General features: G+C 38.9%; 1 protein-coding gene across 1 annotated transcript in view; it reads right to left on the reverse strand.

The window, feature by feature from the left end:
• The window catches only part of MSANTD1 (Myb/SANT DNA binding domain containing 1), a 36,190-nt gene extending 17,793 nt beyond the window's left edge, over window positions 1-18,397 (reverse strand). Inside the window, exons 1-2 of the mRNA XM_074229866.1 lie at window positions 17,966-18,397; window positions 2,438-2,722 (exon numbers count right to left, since the gene is read on the reverse strand). Of these exons, the coding sequence (XP_074085967.1) occupies window positions 2,438-2,722; window positions 17,966-18,219 (539 nt within the window). The 5' untranslated portion in view covers window positions 18,220-18,397. The remainder of the gene's footprint in view (window positions 1-2,437; window positions 2,723-17,965) is intronic.
• Between the last annotated feature and the right edge of the window lie 1,634 nt (window positions 18,398-20,031).

Here is a 20,031-nt window from a genome sequence, read left to right on the forward strand (position 1 = left end):
TTCAGACACCCTCTCTTTTTTAACCGCAATTTAAACAACTCTCTTCTCTTCCCCCCTTTCTTCTTTTTCATTCTCCCTTTAACTGAAGTCCTAACATTTTGAATTTGTGGTAAACTGTGAGATGCTTGCTTTCGTTCTGCCTCATATTATTCTCTGATTATATTGTGTGTGTCTTTTTTCCCCAATTAGATCATGAGTTTTGCTTCCTCAAAGGAGGTCCTCAGTAAAGACTTGATGATTGAGTTCTTGGGCTGGCTGGCTGGCTGATTAGATGGATGGATATACATATATATGTATATATATATATATATATACATATATATACATACAGTGAGAGAAGGAAGAGGAGAAGAGAAGAGAAGAGAAGAGAAGAGAAGAGAAGAGAAGAGAAGAGAAGAGAAGAGAAGAGAAGAGAAGAGAAGAGAAGAGGAAGAGGAAGAGGACAGATCCATCATTAGAACTAGAAAGGAATTTAAGGATCATTTAGCCTAATGCTATGATTTTATAGAAAAGGAAACAGACCCACAGAAAAGTGATTTGCCCAAGGTCCCAAAGGTAAATGGGAAAAATTAGGATTCAAACCTAGATCTTTTAACTTATTGATCCCAAAGAGAGCTGCCCTAGCAATTTTGTGTAATCTTTCAAATTACATTGAACAATGAGGAGAGGATCTCATCTATCTGTAGCTGTAACTTTGGGTTTGGGTTCAGTAAGAGAGGATGTTTATACCATTGCATTTAATCCTTTTCACAAAATGGGCATACCCTACCTTTCTAGAATTGTCTTCTGCTTTCTTTCATACCCTGAGTCTCAGTCCAATTAGATAGCCTCTATGATTGATATTCTGTACTTTATCCATTCCTTTTCAAGTGACTTTACCACTGCTTGGATTGTCCTTCCTACTACCTTCTATGTGTCCAATTTCTGTCTTCAAGCCTCAGCCTAAATGATTTCTTTTCTACATGAAGTTTCTTTGATCCCAAACCAGAAGTGACTTATCTCTTTTTCTGTCTTTAATAATATGTTCCACTTGGCATTTCAAAAGTTGTACATTCACCTTCTGTCTTGAATAGTTCACATAAATGCATCTTACCCCTCCTACAAGACTGAAAATTATCTGTGAGTAGGAGCCATACAAGAAGAGAAGTAGGAGGGAGAGGAGGAAAAGAAAGAGGGAAAGAAGGAAAAGAAGGAGGGAGAGGAAGAAGAGCAACTATATTTTGTCCTTAATAATACCCACAGCACCTAGGAAGTTGCCCATAGTATGCACTTAGTGACTATAAGAGCTTGAGGAGTCTCCTTTCTCTCCATTTACCAAACAAGTTCTGATATTTATGGAAGCCAACCCAAGCCTCTCAGGAGGTTAAACACTTCTGAACAGGTTAAACACATCTGTGTGGGGTCAGAATACATGGTTATCCTCTGTGACATGATGAGCTCATGACAGAGTATCGATATCCCTGAACTTCCTACTTCCTCTTATAAATCTGACCCAGGGAACCTCTATTTCTGTCTATTAGAGGTTTTGCTCCTTCCTGCAGGAGCTGGGGGAGGGCAATAAGTTTTTAGGTTACTGCCCAAGGTAGGAAGCAGGACAAGCTTCTCTCTGTCCTTCATCTAGCTCTTCCAGACTCCACCCCACCCCTGTGCACCCACCCAAGTATTTATCCTTTTCAAGGTTTCATGGGATTTGATCACAGTCTCTCTTAGTCTTTCAGGGTGGCAGAGCCCTTCTAAGGGAAGCCAGGGCCTCAGCCTCAATGGCCTTTTGTTTTCTTCTCAGCACCCCAGCTGCCACTGCTAGTAATGGGGTATGGGGTCATTGAGCCATAACTCTCTCACTCAAATGCCTGTGCCCAGACCTACGATGAGGATTACATGGTACAATTAATTTTCATTAATTATAGTTGAAAAAGTATGTGTATTATCTCATTTGGTCCTCTTGTTACAAGGTGGACAGGGTAGATATTAGCAACCCCATTTTAAAGATGGGGAAATTGGGGCTCATAAGAAATGACTTATCTGGATCAAACACCTAAAAGGTGGCAGGGCCAAGACTAAAATGCAGGGCTTCCAGCTTTTACCCTAGCATTTTTCATTGTGCATGGAATGTCATTCCTAGGATAGTTAAGCAGGAAGATAACTTAGAGATTTAAGTCAACTCCTTCATTTTATAAATGGCGAAACTGAGGCTCAGAGGGTTAAATAGTATGCCCAGGGTCACAGTACACAGCAGAGTCAAGATTTGGACTCAGATTTTCTGACTTTTCATGTGGTGCTCTCTCTGCTAGACCAAACCAAGGGGCTGGTGGGGAAGAGCACCATGGGACAGAGACAGCTGGGAGGGTCCCCCACCCTAGCCCAGCCCAGCCCCCATGCTTCCCTTCCACCTGACACTAGAGGGGAGGGTTGGAAAAGGAATAAATGCAAACACTACCTTAACTTAAAAGAGAGTAAGCTGGAAGAGCTCTCTGAGTGGTCATCCTCGTAGCACTCTTCCCTTCCTTCATATGAATACTGGTTATACGGTAAGTACAGAGGGGTGGACTTAGCGGACGGTGAGAGGGATGCCTCGGTCTGGGATGTGGACGGCCCGGGCTGCTGGCTCTCCTGCAGTTTCACGTCATTGTATTCAGTGACTTTGGACAGTATTCTATCAATGGTTATATAATAAGGCCAGTCGGGTGGAACAGACTCGCTATCAGTCATGCATTTTAATTTCCTGCAACGAAAGACACACAACGGTGAAGCGTGATAACATATGCATGGGACACACACAAATATCTCAGACTAGTTCTTCACACCTCTCTTCCAGGGAACCCGGCTGGGTCTCTGAGTCTTCCATTGTGAAAGGAAACAAAAAAATCACATGGGCTTCTGATGCCAGCTGTACAGAGTCAGGAAAGGCTCTAGAATATAGCAGGCACCCATCTGGAAGAAATCAGGGGTCAGCCTTCAAAGAAGTCAGGTTTATGGGATTTAAAGTAGGTGGGGCTTAAAAAGAAATGGGGCTGAGGGTCCTGAATGAGGCAAGACTTAAAAGAATATTAGGTTTTGGGTTCTGAATTAAGTTTGGCCTTCAAAAAAACAAATTAAAAAACCCTAAGTGTCAGAACTTAAAATTTCAATATTAATATTTCAAGGAGCTGTGACTATGTAGATGGGGGCTCTACCTCCCCCAACACACAGCTAAACAGTCTGTGAGTCACTATGGCTGAAAAATGCAACTGACCTGGTGATTAGCCCCAGGCCTCAGAGAATAGATAGAATCTGACATCATTCTAGCCCCCAAAGACTCATTGGAGCTTGTGCTGGGCTGTCATAGCCAGGCTGTCAGGGCCACTTCCATACCACCATCAGGCACAACTCTCCACCAATTATCTTTAATATGGGGATGATAGTTTACTATTTAAATAGAACAATTTTAGAATTCTCTTAGAATTCTCCCTTACCTCCTGAAATCTCTTTTATCTATTATTGACAGATTTCTGAAATGCCAACATTAGGGTTCTTTTTCTTAAGATAAAAGCTTCCTATATTTATGAAAATGTAAAGCACAGTGAAGATCCCAAGCTATTCTTATGTGAATGAAAGATATATGGGAAGTTTAAAGTAAGGGATGGTTTGGAAGAGCCAGAAAGACACTGACCAACTCTCCTGAAGTTGGGTGGAAGGGGCAGCTAAGATCTGATGGGAAAGGGACTCAGAATGGGAAGTTTGAAGGCATGAAGATTCTAGATTCTGAGAGGCCTTACCTAACTTTAACAGGTTCTTATGGTTCTGAGGAATGAAAGTGACAATTTTTCTGAGTTACTTAAAAAACCAGTATGGTCAATCTGTAAAACTATTCAATCTGTAAAATTTCCTAGTGATTATCTGACCTGGCTCCAGATTTATCCATCCATAAACTGTTCCTTTCTTCATATCTACCATATTCTAACAGAAAGAACTCTAGATAGAAAATCCAGAGATCCAAGTTCAATTATTTCCTTTTTCTAGGACTTGATTTTCCATCTGTAAAATGAGGATTTGGACTACATGATCCTCAATTCCTTTTCACATCTGATGCTCTCTGATTCTGAGACAGTATTAGGTTGATGTAGGATGATAGAAGAGAGCATGAAAACTCTGCTCCAAAGCTCTGTGGCTAAGAAGTCTGAATTCAGAGGCAACACAGAACATTCTGAAAAGTTTCCCAAGTTGAGTAGGATGTCTAATTCCATGAACTAGACTAGTTGTACAACTCTGAGCAAGTTATTTTCCCTTTCTGGAATTGAGTTTCTTCCACTGTACAATTAAAGGATTGGAGTATCTGATCTGTAAGATCCTTTAGCTATATGGAATTTATTATTTCAGAGACATCTAGGTTTTCCTTCCTCCAAACATCTTTCTCTAAGCATTTGGTACCTCAAATTCAATTATTAAAGAGTCATTCCTTTTGATTGTATCCCAAGCTATAATGTAAATCTCTAGAACCATTATCAAGCATTCATTGCTACATTCATTCTCTCCCCTGGAGTTCAATTCAATTCGTGTTAAGTATCCTCATGTGCAAGTCACCGGTTATAGAATAGAAGCTGGTCTTGAATCCTGAGTCTGCTTTAGAAAGTGCATGGGCCTCAGTTTCCTTAGCTGTCAAATGAGGGAGTTGCACTTATTGAACTCCAATGTCCTTTCCAGATTTAAATCCTGGGTTTCTAAAATTTGACATACATGCTAAATATGCCTTCATCTGATAGACCAGACTGAACTAAGGAGAGAACCCTTTGGCAACTCAAGAGATGCTTCTTCTGTTAAAATCTGACTATCCATCACTGTCCTTTAGTCATTAAATCATTTGTAAATCAAAAAGCTGTTCTACTATCATACAGGCCATGTCCACCCATCTTACCCGCAAGAATACACAAAGGACTTTGTTAGATGCCTCACTGAAATCCATAGATGGCTATTCCTAATCATCCAGAAGAAAAAAATCAGGTTAGTGTGAGGCGGCTTGTTCTTGATGAGCTCGTGCTGATTTGTGGTGGTAACCACTTGCCTTTTTAAGTAACCACAAAGTGCTCACTCAATAATGAGGACTAGAATTTTGCCACAGTCAAGCTCTCATCCTATAGTAATAAATTATCACCTTTCCCTTTTTTAAAAATTGAGTTGTGTGCCCTCCTCCAGTCCTACAGCACCCTGCCATCTTCCATCGTGTTTCTAAGATCAGTGGTAACACCTTAGCAATCACACCTGCCAGTTCTTTTATTCCATCTGATGACTTAATTCATCCAAGACAATGTATAGTTCTGTGGAGAATAAGCCAGGGAAACTAGAGAAGACCCAGTCAAGTCCCAGCCCTGACTCTGACACACTGGGGCCATGGCCAAGTCATTTCTCTTCCCAGTGCCTTTGTTTCCTCCTCAATAAGATGATGGGGACAAATTTGATCTCTGGGTCTCCTTCAGCTGACATTCTATGCTTCTATGGAATGGAGATACACATACACAAATGCACATATATACAGAGAAAGATGGAAATTCTTAGAGTAAGATATATAAAAAAGAAAAAATAAAATAAATAAAAAGGCCCAAGTAAAACATAACAAGAGAACCAAAATGAAAATTAGTCACTGTCAATAAATATTTATTAAGTGCCTACCATGTAACAACATGTAACTTGGGGATATAAATATGAAAAAAAGTTAGTTCTTGCCCTCACAGTCTAATGGGGGAAGACAAAAGGAGCTAAAAAGCTGAGAGAAGGGAGGAAGATGGGTGTAAGAGCCAAGGAAGGTAACCGACTTGTATCTGGCGAGAAGCCTCAAAATGGTGCTTAACTACAACAAAGTTCTCAGATATAAAGTGAAGATGGTATAATCATAATCAGGGCAGGTGTAAAAAGGAATGCTTCTCAGGTATGAGTGAGATTAAGGGGTCTCTGAGGTCTTGTTCAACTCAAACTTCCTCTAATTCTTTGATATCCCAAGGTTGGTCCACCTAACTGACCTAGTATGATAGAAGGCCTCTACTGCAACTACTGGCCAGAAATTAGCCCTTATGTTGCTCTTAGGAGCAACTGCTTAAAGTTCTTCTTCAATCAGTATTTGCCTACTCTGTGCAAGGCCTTCTACTATATATTTGGAGAGAAACAGAGTGAGTAATTAAGTATTTTTGACATCCTTACTAAATATCAATTCTAGGAAATTATATAGACCAAAATGAAATAGTTCCTGCTCTCAAGGGACTTTCATTTTATTTGGGGGAAAGTATAGATAAATAAGCACACACACAATGAAAACATGGTACTTATGATACACCAGTATCTACAGATGAGCTTTGTGCATAGGTGGGGGTTTTGTTTTTTGGTTTTTGCAAGGTGGTGGGGTTAAGTGACTTGTCCAAGGTCACACAGCTTGGTAATTATTAAGTGTCTGAAGCTGGATTTGGACTCAGGTACTCCTGATTCCAGGGCTGGTGCTCTATCCACTGTGCACCTAGCTGCCCCTCTAAGTGAGGTTCAACTGAGGTTTGAAAGAAACTATATTCTAAAAGTCAAAGGGGAGTTAGGCAAGTGGGACTGCTAGTGGCAAGGCACTGGAGATAGCTCTTGTCATTAGAAAAAATGCCTGACAAGAGAAGACATGATGTACTTTGGACAGGCAGCAAAGGATGTGAGCTGTGAAACTCAGGAAAGAATTCTTGGAGGAAGACTTAGGGCTTAAGCCAGACCTTGAAGGGGAAAAGCACTAAAGATTCAATAAATATAGGAAAGCCTTCAATGACAACCCATCCTTGACTAATTAGAGAACTACTACTGGAGAGAATACAGAACATACAGAGGAAGCAGCTTCGCAGAGTTCATACTTAGAATCCCCATAAAAGTAATGAATGATAGCAGGCTTTCATCATAGTTCTTGCATTATTTACAACTAGATAATTACATACTAGATATGTAATTATATGAGACTTTAGTAGAGATTTATCCCTTTTTAACTGTAATTCTGATCATAATAGAAAGAGCAAAAGAAAAAAAGACATTCCAAAAAATGGGAAAGAATGGGAAGACTATTCCAAGGGGAATGAATAGAATGAATAGAAACATAAAAGGATATAAATGGTGTCCCACCAAAGTTTCTGAAAGTTATCATAACAAAGAAGAGAATTTTTTAATATTTCTTCCCAATGAGTTGAATTCCTTCCTCCCCATGAAAGTACTTGGGATTTTTCAGGGACATTCATTTTCAGTATCCTTACCTCCAATTATACAGTCTCTTGTGAATCAGGATCTTGGACATCACTCAGTTCAACCCAATCCTAGGTCTGAAGTATTGATCATAACATCATCCATGTGAACACTCCTTATATTCATTAGCAAATAGTATCTTGAGTCACTTCAGCCTATAAAGTGGTGCCCATGCTTTGTATATACATGCATTGATGACACAGGTAACAAAGATAATACACTAACACCTCACTATCTCATGACCCACTTCCACTCATGGCTTTAGAACAAGGAAATATGTGTCTTATGATCAGAATTATAGTTTAATAAGGGATAAATTTCTACTAAAACTCCTTCCATATTTATTACATATATGGAATAATAAATTCCAAAGATATCCTTCTATAGGAGAAGGATCTTATCAGAATACTGCCTCCCATAAAAGTCATGGCATAGATCTGGAAGTACAGTATTTTAGAGAGGCTCCATTGTAATAATGGCACATTAATTTAGAAGTGTTTCACCAAGTTTTGAAACCAATTCAAAAGATAGCACCTTCTAGATTCACATCATATTACCAAGAAACTTCCATGTCAACAACAGGCTACTGAAATACACTTGGCCAATAAGATCCATTATATTACAATGAGTTAATACTAGCTCTGAGCTATAAGAACAATGTAATCTAGAGACTTTTATGAAGAACTAGTTAAATGAAATGAGCTAATAGTGCCTACATTATTATAGAGTGTGAAAACTAACAATTCAAGTAATTAATTTTGGAGATAGAGTGACATAGAGTCTAAAGAATTTAGTTCCACCATTTAAAATCTATGTTATCTTGTGCAAATCTCTTAATTTCTCTCAGCCTCAGTATTCTCATGGTTAAATTGGGGAAAACAAATCCCTGCCCAGACTTCTTTAAAAGGTTGTTGTAAGAAAAAAATTGATGGAACAATGAACATAAAAGCATTCTGTAAACCATTAAGCACTGTACAAATTTGAAGTATTATCTAGTTGCCTGACATGATGCATTGCAAGTCATAGGTATTTAATGTCTGTTGAATGAATGAACAATGAGGAATGATAAAGTCTAATAAGAAATGGAAAGGCATCACAGTGTAAGTGCCTAGAAAGTTGACTGTGGACTGAAGATATCTTCCAAGATCACCTCAGACACAATCTCTCCAAACTATAAATTTCACAGCAGGTGTCAATATGAATTGGTAGAAGGAGTTTCCACACTAGGAGTTCTCTATAGTAATGACATTACATGTGGTTCAAAAAAAGTCAACAAACCAAACAAAAACAAATGAAAGCAACAATAAACTGAATTAGTGTTGAGAAAAACTATACTGCTTTCAAGCTCTTAGAATCAAATCTTTAATACAGTAAAAAAATTATCTCATCGCACACCAAGGGGAACAGAATTGAAGAACACTTCTAAGGAAAGAATTTAGTTCAATTACATTGATTTCATTGGTTTAATTAGATAATAGAATCAGTTAAAAAACATAATGCTTAGTTAACTTTGGGGAAACTAAGTTTTGAGGAAATCAAAAGTAAGACAAATCATTTCATCAAACATTAACTGGAAACTGAGCGGGCACCACACAGCTTTGTACAGAGCAGTGGAGGCTGGGAAGCTGAACTCCTGTGCCCAACTCTACTGTCAACTCAATGTATGGTATGTCACCCCAACTCTGGGTCTGTTTCCTGATCTCTATCTGCACCAAGCATAGCATTAATTCTTCTCTGCCTGCCTCAAGGACTAAAAGAGTTAATTCACTGTACAACTTTGAGTTTAAAAGAAACAACATCCACAGGTTTCTTTCCATTGCATCAAGAAAATATAATTACAAGAAAAAAATCTTCAAAATAGAACAAGTTACCACCAATAAGTCAAGAACTGGAGAAATCTCCAGTGTGCCTAACTCTGATGAAGATATCAAGGGATAGGTTTATGACAAGATCCAACAGTCCTCTGTTAAAGTTATTTTCAAAAGTTAAAGATGTTCTCAAATAACATTCTTAAAAATTTTGTGGATTATAACTCATGAATTTCTCTATACCTTTGATGAACTTCTTCCTTTTTCCAACAACTTTCACAACTAGTTTTCCAACAACTAGTTGATATTGATTACTTTGATCCATCTATCCTTTCCCATTTTCTCCTTAGCTGGTGTTCCTTTGAGGTGAATTTCCTTTGGGATGAGGACAGTTCTTTCACCACACTCACCCTCTTACCCCAACATTGCCCCAGTCTTGCCTTGCAGTCTATGCACAGTCAAGGCTCAATAAATGTCTGTGGCATAGGACTGTATAGGATGAAGACAAAGAGGCATCTGGAAGAAAAACAGGCATCTGGAAGAAAAACAGGATGCAGGGGCCAGATCCCTAGGGCTCAGACTCCTTCCACAAGTGACCACAGGCCTGTGGTTCCACCATTCTGAGTCTTAGTTTCCTCATCTATAAAGAGAATTGGAACAGATGATTTCTGACACTCCACAAACTCAAAATTCTATGGACCTTGAAGAAGGAACAAAGGAGCCAGACCTGAGTTGTAACTCTGAGGTTTATTTGCTATATATTTTGGATATCACTTTCCCGTCTGGGCTTTAGTTTTCTCATCTGAATATGGAAAAGTTGAACTAGATGCTGCCTGAAGTCCCATCCAGCTCTACATCTACTGCTAGGTTACTTGGTAGATAGAAAACTGAGGAGGAAGAGAGGGAAGGAGGAAGAAAGGATGAAAGGAAGAAAAAAAAAGGAAGGAAGAAGGGATTGATTCATTAAATGACTAATATCATCTAATTTAATCTTTACAATGACCCTATGAAGAAGGTGCCATTGTTTAATTAAATGAGGAGACTCAATTTAATTACATTGAACAGATAAGGAAACTGAGGCAGTCAGAATTTAAGTGACTTGCCCAGGATCACATTTAGTATGTGTCTGAGGCTGAGTTTGAATTCCAGTGTTTCTAACTCCAGGTGCTTAAAGACTTGAGTTCAGATCCAGAACTCAAGACACTTTAGGACTCCTGTTTCTGGTTAATTCACTTAACACCTCTTATTCTGATAAATAAACACACCTCACAGTATTACAGAATTTCAAATGAGATCACATTTGCAAAATGTTTAACAAATCTTAAAAAAGTGATATAAATGCTAAATAAATAATAATAATTATTATTATCATTATTATTATTATCTATAATAATATGGTTTCTTTAGTTAGGAAACATGATGAGAGAAGCTTTTGGTTCAGAAGAACAATATCCTGTTGATACAGCCTCATTCTATCAGAGGGAGTGGTCTGTCCCCATTCACAATTGCCTCAGTAATCTGCAATGTATTTATTCTTCAGGAATGTGTATTCCTTCTTCTAAAAAACCAACCACAGATGTCAGCATGGAGCCCACCTGTCTAACAATGTCTGGTTTTCCTCCTCTGATATTCCCCATGTTTACTGCCATATTTGTTTGATATTTCCACTTTTCTTCAGGAGTGGAAACAGAATTTCTCCTCTGGGGATTTTGAAAAAAGCTTTCAGAATAAATAATGAATAACCTCACTCAGACACCAATCACAGGCAAGGAAAGGAGAGAGGGAGAAAGCAAGGACAGTACTTAAGTTGGATGTCTCCAATGAATTATTGAATCTGAAAAGGAAAGCTGGTAAAATATTCAAATTTTGCTTTCAGCAGCTGTCTCTTACCCTTAACCAACATTCCTTGAAAAAATCGAAGGTCAAAGATTTCAGTCACTTTAATTTTATAAAATTTGGTGAAAAGTGTCAGAAGGCATTGGGGCCTAATTGCAATTGTGTATAGCCATGAACAGTTGAAAAAAATAAGTCAGACTTTAGCCATTTTTCCACTCAAATCATGAGACTGTGGTTCAGATTTAACATTCATTAACATTAATTGACTTTAATTCCTTCAAAAATGGAACAGCTGCATCCTGTTTGAGGGACCTTTTTCTGGTTCTGTTGGGGGAAGGGAAAGAAAAATTTGCATATTCCTTTAGATTAGAGCCCATGGTTATTTGACTGATTTCTTTTGATGTTCTAAAAACGATAAAATAAAATCACTGAGCTATTTAAGTTTGAAAACGGGTTCCTCTGTAAGCGTTTGTAATTCTCCTAGTATTTTAGGACGACAAGGGGTATTATTATCTGTATCTGATGGCCCAGGATATTAGGTCCTCTGGCACATGTATAATAGACAGATTTGAAATAATTTTTCTATGTAAATGAATTATAGTCACTCAGTTGTCCAAATTAATACCTTGGGCATGCAGATAAAGTCCAAAAGCTCAGAAAAATAAAAGGGGTCAGTATAGTAAAAAAGAGTACTAAATTTAGAATTGGACTTAGGTTCAAATCACAATTCTGCTTCTGATTCTATCTTATATGAACTTAAGTGAATGACTTTCTTCTATCTGGGCATCAGTTTTTTCCTTTGCAATGGAAATATTGGACTAGATAGATCATAGGATCAAGTGGAAGAGATCTCAGAGGCCAACTAGTCCATACCCTTCATTTTACAGTTGAAGAAACTGAGGCTCAGGGAGGTTATGACTTGCCTAAGATCACATAGTTGTCAGAGGGAGGATCTGAACCTAGAACTTTTGATTTCAGAATCAGGTTCTTTCCATGAATACAGAGATTGGTATCATTAGCAATATTCACATGTCTTAAGTCTTGTCTTCCTTGCTTACATTACTTCTATGCCAGAGAAAGTTCATCAATCAAAAGAAAGAGCACCTATCCTTACTGATGGATCCAATCACAGACCTCCCTTTTCAACAATTAGGTGGAGGGTCAGCTCCAAGTATGGAGGGATCCCTGCTCCCTCTATGCTATTTCTCAGGGATCAGGGAGGAATCTGTAATCTCAACATTAATAAAGGTCTAATTTCTAGTTCAAAGAGTTGATTTTTTCTCTGAGTAGGTCAGATTATGATCGAAATGGCAAGGCAGATGGCAAGATGCCCATACTGACTAGTCTTGAGTGTCTGATGGGCAGATGAATAGAACATGAAGCATAGGTTAGAAGCTGGTTAGAAATAGTGAGCTGAATTAAATTTTCATTTAATCCCTCTCATCAATTATAGCAGCTATCCCCAAAGTGGAGTCCCAAAGTTAAGTGGATGAAATAGTTCAGTTAGATTTTCATGAAGTGTCTGACAAAATCTCTTACTAGTCTTGTGAACCAGATGGAATAATAAAGAGAAAACTCTCAATTAAGAGGATATGAAACTGGTTGAATGGTCAAGCCCAGAGAGTAGTCGTTAATGATTACATGTCAACTTGGAAGGTCTATAATGGAATGTCCCAATAATCTGTCCTTGCCTTGGGTATTTTACATTTTTATTAGTGACTTGAATAAAAACAAAGATAGAATGTTTATCAAATTTGAACAGGTCAAAAAACTAAGTAACAGCTGACATATATAATTAGTAACACATTAGTCATTAGCTAAAAAGATTGTGATAAAGTAGATCATTGGGTTGAATCAAATAAGAAAAAATGGAAATAAATATTGTCTTGCATATGGTTTAAAAATTGAATTCACAGATACAAGACAGGGAAGAGGTGACTAGACTTCAATTCCTCCAGAAATGAGCTTGATGTATTATTAGTGGACTACTGCTCAGTATGTTTCAACAGTATTATATACCCATCAAAAATCTTGTATAATTTTAGGTTTCATTAAAAGAAGCCAAATATTCAGGATTAAGAAATTAGAAGTCCCACTGTAAGAATAGTCAGAAAAATCTGACCACTGCTCCGGACATACCCCATCTGGAATATTCTATTCAGTCCTGAGAGCTAAATATTAGGAAAGACACTGATAAACTAGAAGAAATTTAGTGAAAAACCTGGAAAATCATGCTTTATAAGGCTCAATTGAGAGGAGTGGAGATGTTTTACTAGAAGAAAAGACTTGATGAGTGGAGAGGGTATTTATTTATAACTGTCTTCAAATATCTGAAGAGTTATCACATGGATGAGGATCCCAGAGGGCAGAACTAGGAGTAAGGAATAGGACTCAGGTTTATGTTATTATTGCTTGTTTGTTTTTGAGGTAATGGGATTAAATGACTTGCCTAGAGTCACACAGCTAGTAATATCTGAGGCTGAATTTCATTCCAGGACTGGTGCTTTATCTACTACTCAATCTAGCTGCTTCAGATACAGATTTCTAATTTGGGGTTTGTGAACTTAACTTTTTCTTTTTGAAATTTCTATAACTTAATTTCAGAATAAATGATTGCTTTTTAATCCTTTATATTTTATTTGATCCACTTAAAAATATTATTCCAAAAAGTGATCCATAGGCACTACTAGACTGCCAAAGGGATCCCTCCCAAAAAGAATCTCTGGCCAGTAGAAGTTGCAAAGCAGCAGATTTAAGGTCTACCTAAAGATAACCTTCTTAATAGTAAGAGCAGAGCAGGCAGTTACCTCATGCCATCGTGGGTTCCCACTCACTAGAAGGTCTTTGAGCAAGAACCCGCTAATCACTTGCTAGAGATTTTGCAAAGAATGCCAGCTTAGATCTCTATTAAATCTGACATTCTATAATTCTATAATTCTCACTCCTGCTTCTCCTTTTTCTTAAAACTTTCAACTTAGATCAATGTATACCATGGAAACAATGTAAAGACTAACATACTGCCTTCTGTGAGGGGTAGGGGTAGGGAAGCAAGAATAGGGAAAAAATTGTAAAGCTCAAAAGAAATAAAATCTTTCTTTAAAAAAAAGTGACTCTTTGGCAGCTAGGTGGCAGAGTGGATAGAGCACCAGCCCTGGAGTCAGGAGTACCTGAGTTCAAATCCAGCCTCAGACAAGTTTAATAATTACCTAGCTGTGTGACCTTGGGCAACCCACTTAACCCCATTTGCCTTACAAAAATCCTTAAAAAAAAGTGACTCTTCTTAAGCATCAGGACACATTACAATGATGAAAACAGTAATAGCAGAAAATCCAAGGCTATACAAAAATCCAATACCAACAATACAGGACTTCAGTTTCTTCCTCTGTAAAGTAAGGGAATTATAGCAGATGACCTCGAAGGTCATGTCTAGTTCTAATATTGTATGATGTTTGCATTTGCCTGGGAGCTGACAAGATTATACATTCCCAGGACATCAGACCTGAAGTTAGGAAATCAGCTCCATCATTTACTGGTCAAACACTCAGGACAGTCACCTAACTTTGTGAGTCTCAGATTACTTACATATAAAAAGATGGATAATACCTGTAGTACCTACCCCATATATTAAAAATGAAATCACTTTGGAAACCTTAAATTGATATAGAAATGTGAGTCAACATTATCTTTACCTTTCATGATAGAAGAAAGGTTGGGTTCCATCTCAAAAGCTATTTGTCAGGCCATATAACATGACATGAAGGGTTTTAGTCCTGGAGTAGAATATTAAAATACCCATGAGATAAAGGGCAGAGTCCCTTCCTCTATACCATAACTTTCCTTCCATGGCATCACATGAGGGATGAGGACAGGAACCACCAAGTCAGCAGAGGAACATTGTTGGTTGAGGCTTTTTGAGCTGAAGAGTCTTGGCATGAACTCTGAAAAGCTACCTCTCAAAAGCAGACTCCCCCCCTTCTTTTTTTTTCTTTTTAAACAATCTTAATAGTATTTTTTTCAACTCATGTAAAGATAATGTTCAACATTATTTTTGTAAGTTTTTTTCCATCTCTCTTCTTTGTCTTCCCTCCCCAAGATAGCAAGCAATCTGATATAGGTTATACATGCACAATCATGTTAAATATGTTACCATATTAATCATGTTGTGAAAGAAGACTGAGAACAAAAGGGAAAAGTCACAAATAAGGGAAAACAAAGATAATTTTTTTTTAAAGTGAAAATAGTATGCTTTGATCTACATTCAAGATACCATAGTTCTTTCTCTGGATGTGGTTAGCATTTTCTGTCACAAGTCTTTTAAAATTGTCTTTGAAAAAAAATTGTCTTTGATCACTGAATTATTGCTGAAAAGAGTTATCTTTCCTAGTTGATCATCACACAAAGTTGCTGTTACTGTATACAGTGTTCTCTTGGTTCTGCTCACTTTTCTCAACATCAATTCATGTAAGCTTTTCCAGATTTTTCTGAAATCCAAAGAGGTCCCCTTCTTAAAACTATTCCTCTCCTAGAGTGCCCTTTTCCTTCTTCCTCTGCCTAACACTCATCTATCTACCAAGGTTCAGTTCATGTGCCACTACTCCACAATGAGCTCTCTTCTCTGGCAATCACTGTTTTTTCTATCCATTTGACTTAAAAAAGATGAAGCAGTAAGGAAGAGCCCTGGATGGGGAGATAGAAGTTCTAGCTTAGACCCCTACTTTGAAAACAATAGTCAGTTACTAGCTGAGTGACCCTGATCCAGTTCCTTAATCTCTATGATCTCAGTTTCTCTATCTAGAAAGTCAGCCAGACCATCTCTCAGATCATCTAATAGGTGATTTAGAAGAGGAAGGATCACTGAGTTCCACATCCTTATTTTACAGATAAGGAAACTGAGGCCCAGCAAAATTAGATGACTTGCCTAGGTTCATATAGATAGCAAGGGTCTGAGATGGGATTCAAATCCAGTTTTTCCTCTTTCCACATCAAGCAAAAACCACACTGACTCGATTCAAATCTAAATTTTATCAAGCCAAGAACCTTTATCTCATTAAGAGATGAGTGAAACCATTAAGATTACATGCTTCTTGAGGTTAGGACTGTCTTCTCTTCTATCCCAAGCTGCCCAATAAACACCTAAAAGTTAGAACCATGAAATTTTAGAGATGAAGGAATCTTAGAGAGCTTTTAGTTTTTACTAAAATAGTTATACTAAAATAAACTGAACTGAATTGGACAAAGTGTAAGAATTAGAGAGGTTTGAGAAAAGGGAGAGAAGGTTCTCCTAACTTAGTCTGATCGGAAAAAACTAAGCCAGTTAGTCCGCAATTTCTGTGGAGGATCCAAACGATTAATCTTTCTACTATAGCCCCCTTCACATTCTTAAAGGTCTCATCTTCTCTTTCTGAGTCCAAACAGCACTAGAGAAAGTGGAACCATTCCTTTCCTATTACTATACATGGTGGTCATGGCTTTCATAGACTCAGTTTAAGATTGGTTCAACACAGCTAATAAGCAGAAGAGTGAGCCTGGAACCCAGATCTCCCATCCTACCTAATCCAGTCATGTTTTCAATGTTCCACAAATACTGTGGCATTATATATAAATATATATATATATATATATATATATATATATATTATTAGCCCCAAGATTACATTTTAAATTCAATTCAATTCACAAAAACCTTGGCACTCACTGTATAGATCTTACTTTAGGAGAAACCAGAGGAGAAGATTTGGTCCTAGTCTTTGGGGCATGCACAGTCAGCTAGGAAGACCTTTGAATCTGGACTATGAGGGTACGAAGGTCCTATTTCCAGCAAAGGAAGGTGACAGTCCCAGACACTCCTCTGGTTCCTTAGAGGACAATTCCTATCAGGACAATCCCAAAATATCCTGACCATGCAATCTGGTTCTTGTGCCAGCTCTGTCACTTTATACTTATGTGATAATGGGCATCCCTCTGACCTTCAATTTCCTTCTCTGCAAAGTAAGAGAGTTAAGTTAGATAGTCTCTAAGGACTCTTCCAGTTTGTTGAGCCTTCTCCTTGTCTGGGTCAGAGTAAGAGGAACCTGTAATAAGAGGTGACACCCTAGGGCAGGGGATAAAAAATAGTTGGGACTAAAAATTCTGTTTTCTTCTTCCCTTCTCTTTTTCTCCCTTCCCCGTAGTCAGGAGTGGGAGCTAACGGAGCTGAAAATAGAAGACTAACCATCAGTATTCTTTGATGGTAATGGGTTTTGTTTTTTTTACTGTCACTATTAATAAATTAATAAATCCCTGAGCAGTTTTTAGAGAATCCAATAGCCAGTTGCAGGGAATCTTTTCAATATACAAATTGTGAGTTTCCTCCTAAGTTCCAAATATTTCATATCTAGACCTTGAAACCTTAAAATCCTCCCAAATCAACTTTCCTTTCTGGCGGCAGCTGCCAGCAGCTTATTTGTTTTTTTCCCTCCCCCCAAAATGCTTCTACCCTTCCCCCATTCTTTTGGGAGCAGTATTTACAATGCACAAGGCCATTATTCGTTCTCTCTCCCTGCCTCTGCAGAGAGACCCATTCCTTGGCCAAGGTAGCTTTTCATCAGGATCCAACCTGTCACTCAGCAAGGAGGTATCTCATTTCCCCCAGCCCTGCAAATCATATCCCCTTGGCCCGCCCAGATCCAATCAAGGGCCGGGATAGAGAACTGGAACTTTCCCTCATCTCCGCCTCCCTCTCAGTACCCCCCCACCCCCCAGTCTGCTCATCCTCACCCCAGGAAAGCCAGTCTTCCTTAGCTCAGCTCAGCAGAAGCTAGAAGAGCATTGAACTCAGAGCCAATCGCACTAGTTAACCACAACCAAATAAGTTCTGGAGTTTTTCAATAAATGATGGGGCAGAGGGGAGTGCTCTGGGATGGGGTCTGAAGGAAAATGAGCACACCTTCCTCTGGCCTTTCTGCCTCCGGTCAGCAGGCTGGAGGTCTAGCCCTCCCTGGCCTCTTTCTAGAGGCCCCTTCCCAGCCTGCCCCCTGAGCCACCTCGTGGACCCCTCCAGGAGAAGTGAAGAAGAGGGAGGCATCCCAAAGGCAGAACAAAGGGCTGCTGCTTACCTGTACTGGAATGTCATATTGGTGATTTTGATCTTAATCTCTTCTCCGTGGCGATGCTCCCCAGTCATTTCAAAGAGTTTATTAGCCATTTTCTCATAAACTTTGGCATTCCGCTTAGTTTGTTTCAATTCATCAAAAAATTCTTCCCAGACCAGCATTAAGCCTCTCATCTCTGCATCCGTCCAGTTTCTGGCCCTCCTGTGTTTCTCAGTCTGAGGAGAAACAACATAACTAGGGATTTCTGCTGCGGCCATGGCTGATTGACCTAAAAGGGTTTTTAAAAGAGGACACTTAATAGAGGCAGAATTTGGAGCCCGGGTTCGGGTCGTGCAGAACGTACAGAAGTGGGCAAAGCATTTGAATGACAACAGCCCATGTGAAACCTTTTTGCAACAGCTTGAAGCTTGAGTGCACAAAATGGGGCCTACATCTGACAGGCAGGAATTTAGTTAAAAGCTTTTAAACAGGGAAACGTCATTTTGATGTCACGTTTCCATAGCAACAGAGCAACTGCATAAGCTACAACAACAAAAACCTTTTAACTGAAAGCCAAAGAATCAGGACAGAGTTGACGGGCCATCAATATTAAAGCTTTTAACCACTTTAAAAAGGTTTAACCAAAAAAAGCTCCATGTAGCCTTTGGAGAAGTGACTTTTAAGTGGCGACTTCTTTTTTTCACTCCTCTTCTCTTTTAGGCTCCCGGTCTCCTTGGAGGGGGTCATGAGCAGCAGCCTGGCCTTTTAAGTTGTTCCTAGACAGACTCTCCAGGAGGCAAGGGAGGAGTCCAAGAGCATCCACATATCACAAACACGCGCACATCCCCTTTTACACACAGCTCTTACAACAGAGAAGCTCTCCTCATCTTTGAAGAGGAAAAAGAGATGTGTCACTCCAACTTAGAGGAAAGAAAATGGGAAAGAAGATAGGGCAGCATGGAGACAAGTCCCAGATCCACCACTAACTAGGCTAAGGATATTTGGACAAGGAACTTTCTCCCTTTGGCTGGGCCTTACTCACTTTAACGCAATCCAACTAAAGAGTCAGATTAGAAGATCTGGAAGGTACCTTTCCTGAAATTCCGTGAATGTGAAGGCATCCAGAGATATAATTTCTAGGGTAAGAGGGGGTGACCCTGGGAGATTTCAGCCAAAGCCGAGGGCCTGCTGGGGCTAAAAGATAGAGACATTGAAATGTAAAAAGGAAAGCCTTCAGATGCAAAGTAGATGTTCCACCCTCTGGCAAGGGTCTGAGGTTTGAATAGCTCCATTGCCACTGAAAGGGCCAACGAGACAATGAACTTGCCTCCGGGGCAAAGGCTGCTTTTGTCCCTTGCCACTCATCAACATAAGATTCCCAAAGGAGCTTGGGAGGTGACACTAACTGAATAGAAACTAATCACCACAAGGCAAAGTGGAGTGGCATACTGGGGGGAAGGGTCTTTTGAGCCAAAGAATGTAATTTGAGTTTTCAATTTCTTTTCTAGGGAAAGTTTTGTCTTTTCTAGCTAGAGTTAAATCAAGAAAGATTTGTAAATTGATTTAAGATTAAATTCTGAAGGACCATTGAAAATTTGGGATAGAATGACAAATATTCTCAAGTGTCCTTTGGCTGCTTCTGAGATGTCAAGGAAAATAGTTTCTAACTCCAAGGTGAACAGTTTTTACTAAAGTCTAGGGATAACCTATCTCTTTATTCAACCTCTCCCCTGATAAAAATGAAGCTAGTAATGGCACCCTAAGGCTGTGTAAAACCCTATATGTGTGTATGGGTCTCCTTTTGTTCCTCAGGATTGCTAGCCAACAGTCCATCAGCTGATGCTAATTAAGGGTGCTGCTGGCTACCTGTCAACCACACATCAGCTGATGCTAATTAAATCTTAAATCTTCTAGCACTGTGTTTTGATTTACTGACCATCATTCAAAGGGACCAAGAAGAATCTTAGGAATTGAAACTTGAGGAATTCCCCAACAAGAATAATGTCACGGTCTCCAAAAAATCAGTTGATTCACTTTGTGTGTCCACTATCTGGACCTCTTGACTTTGAAGTGGGCTGTTAATGAGTTGT

Source organism: Macrotis lagotis, chromosome 3, assembly GCF_037893015.1.
Source record: "Macrotis lagotis isolate mMagLag1 chromosome 3, bilby.v1.9.chrom.fasta, whole genome shotgun sequence".
NCBI classification, from domain to species: domain Eukaryota; kingdom Metazoa; phylum Chordata; class Mammalia; order Peramelemorphia; family Peramelidae; genus Macrotis; species Macrotis lagotis.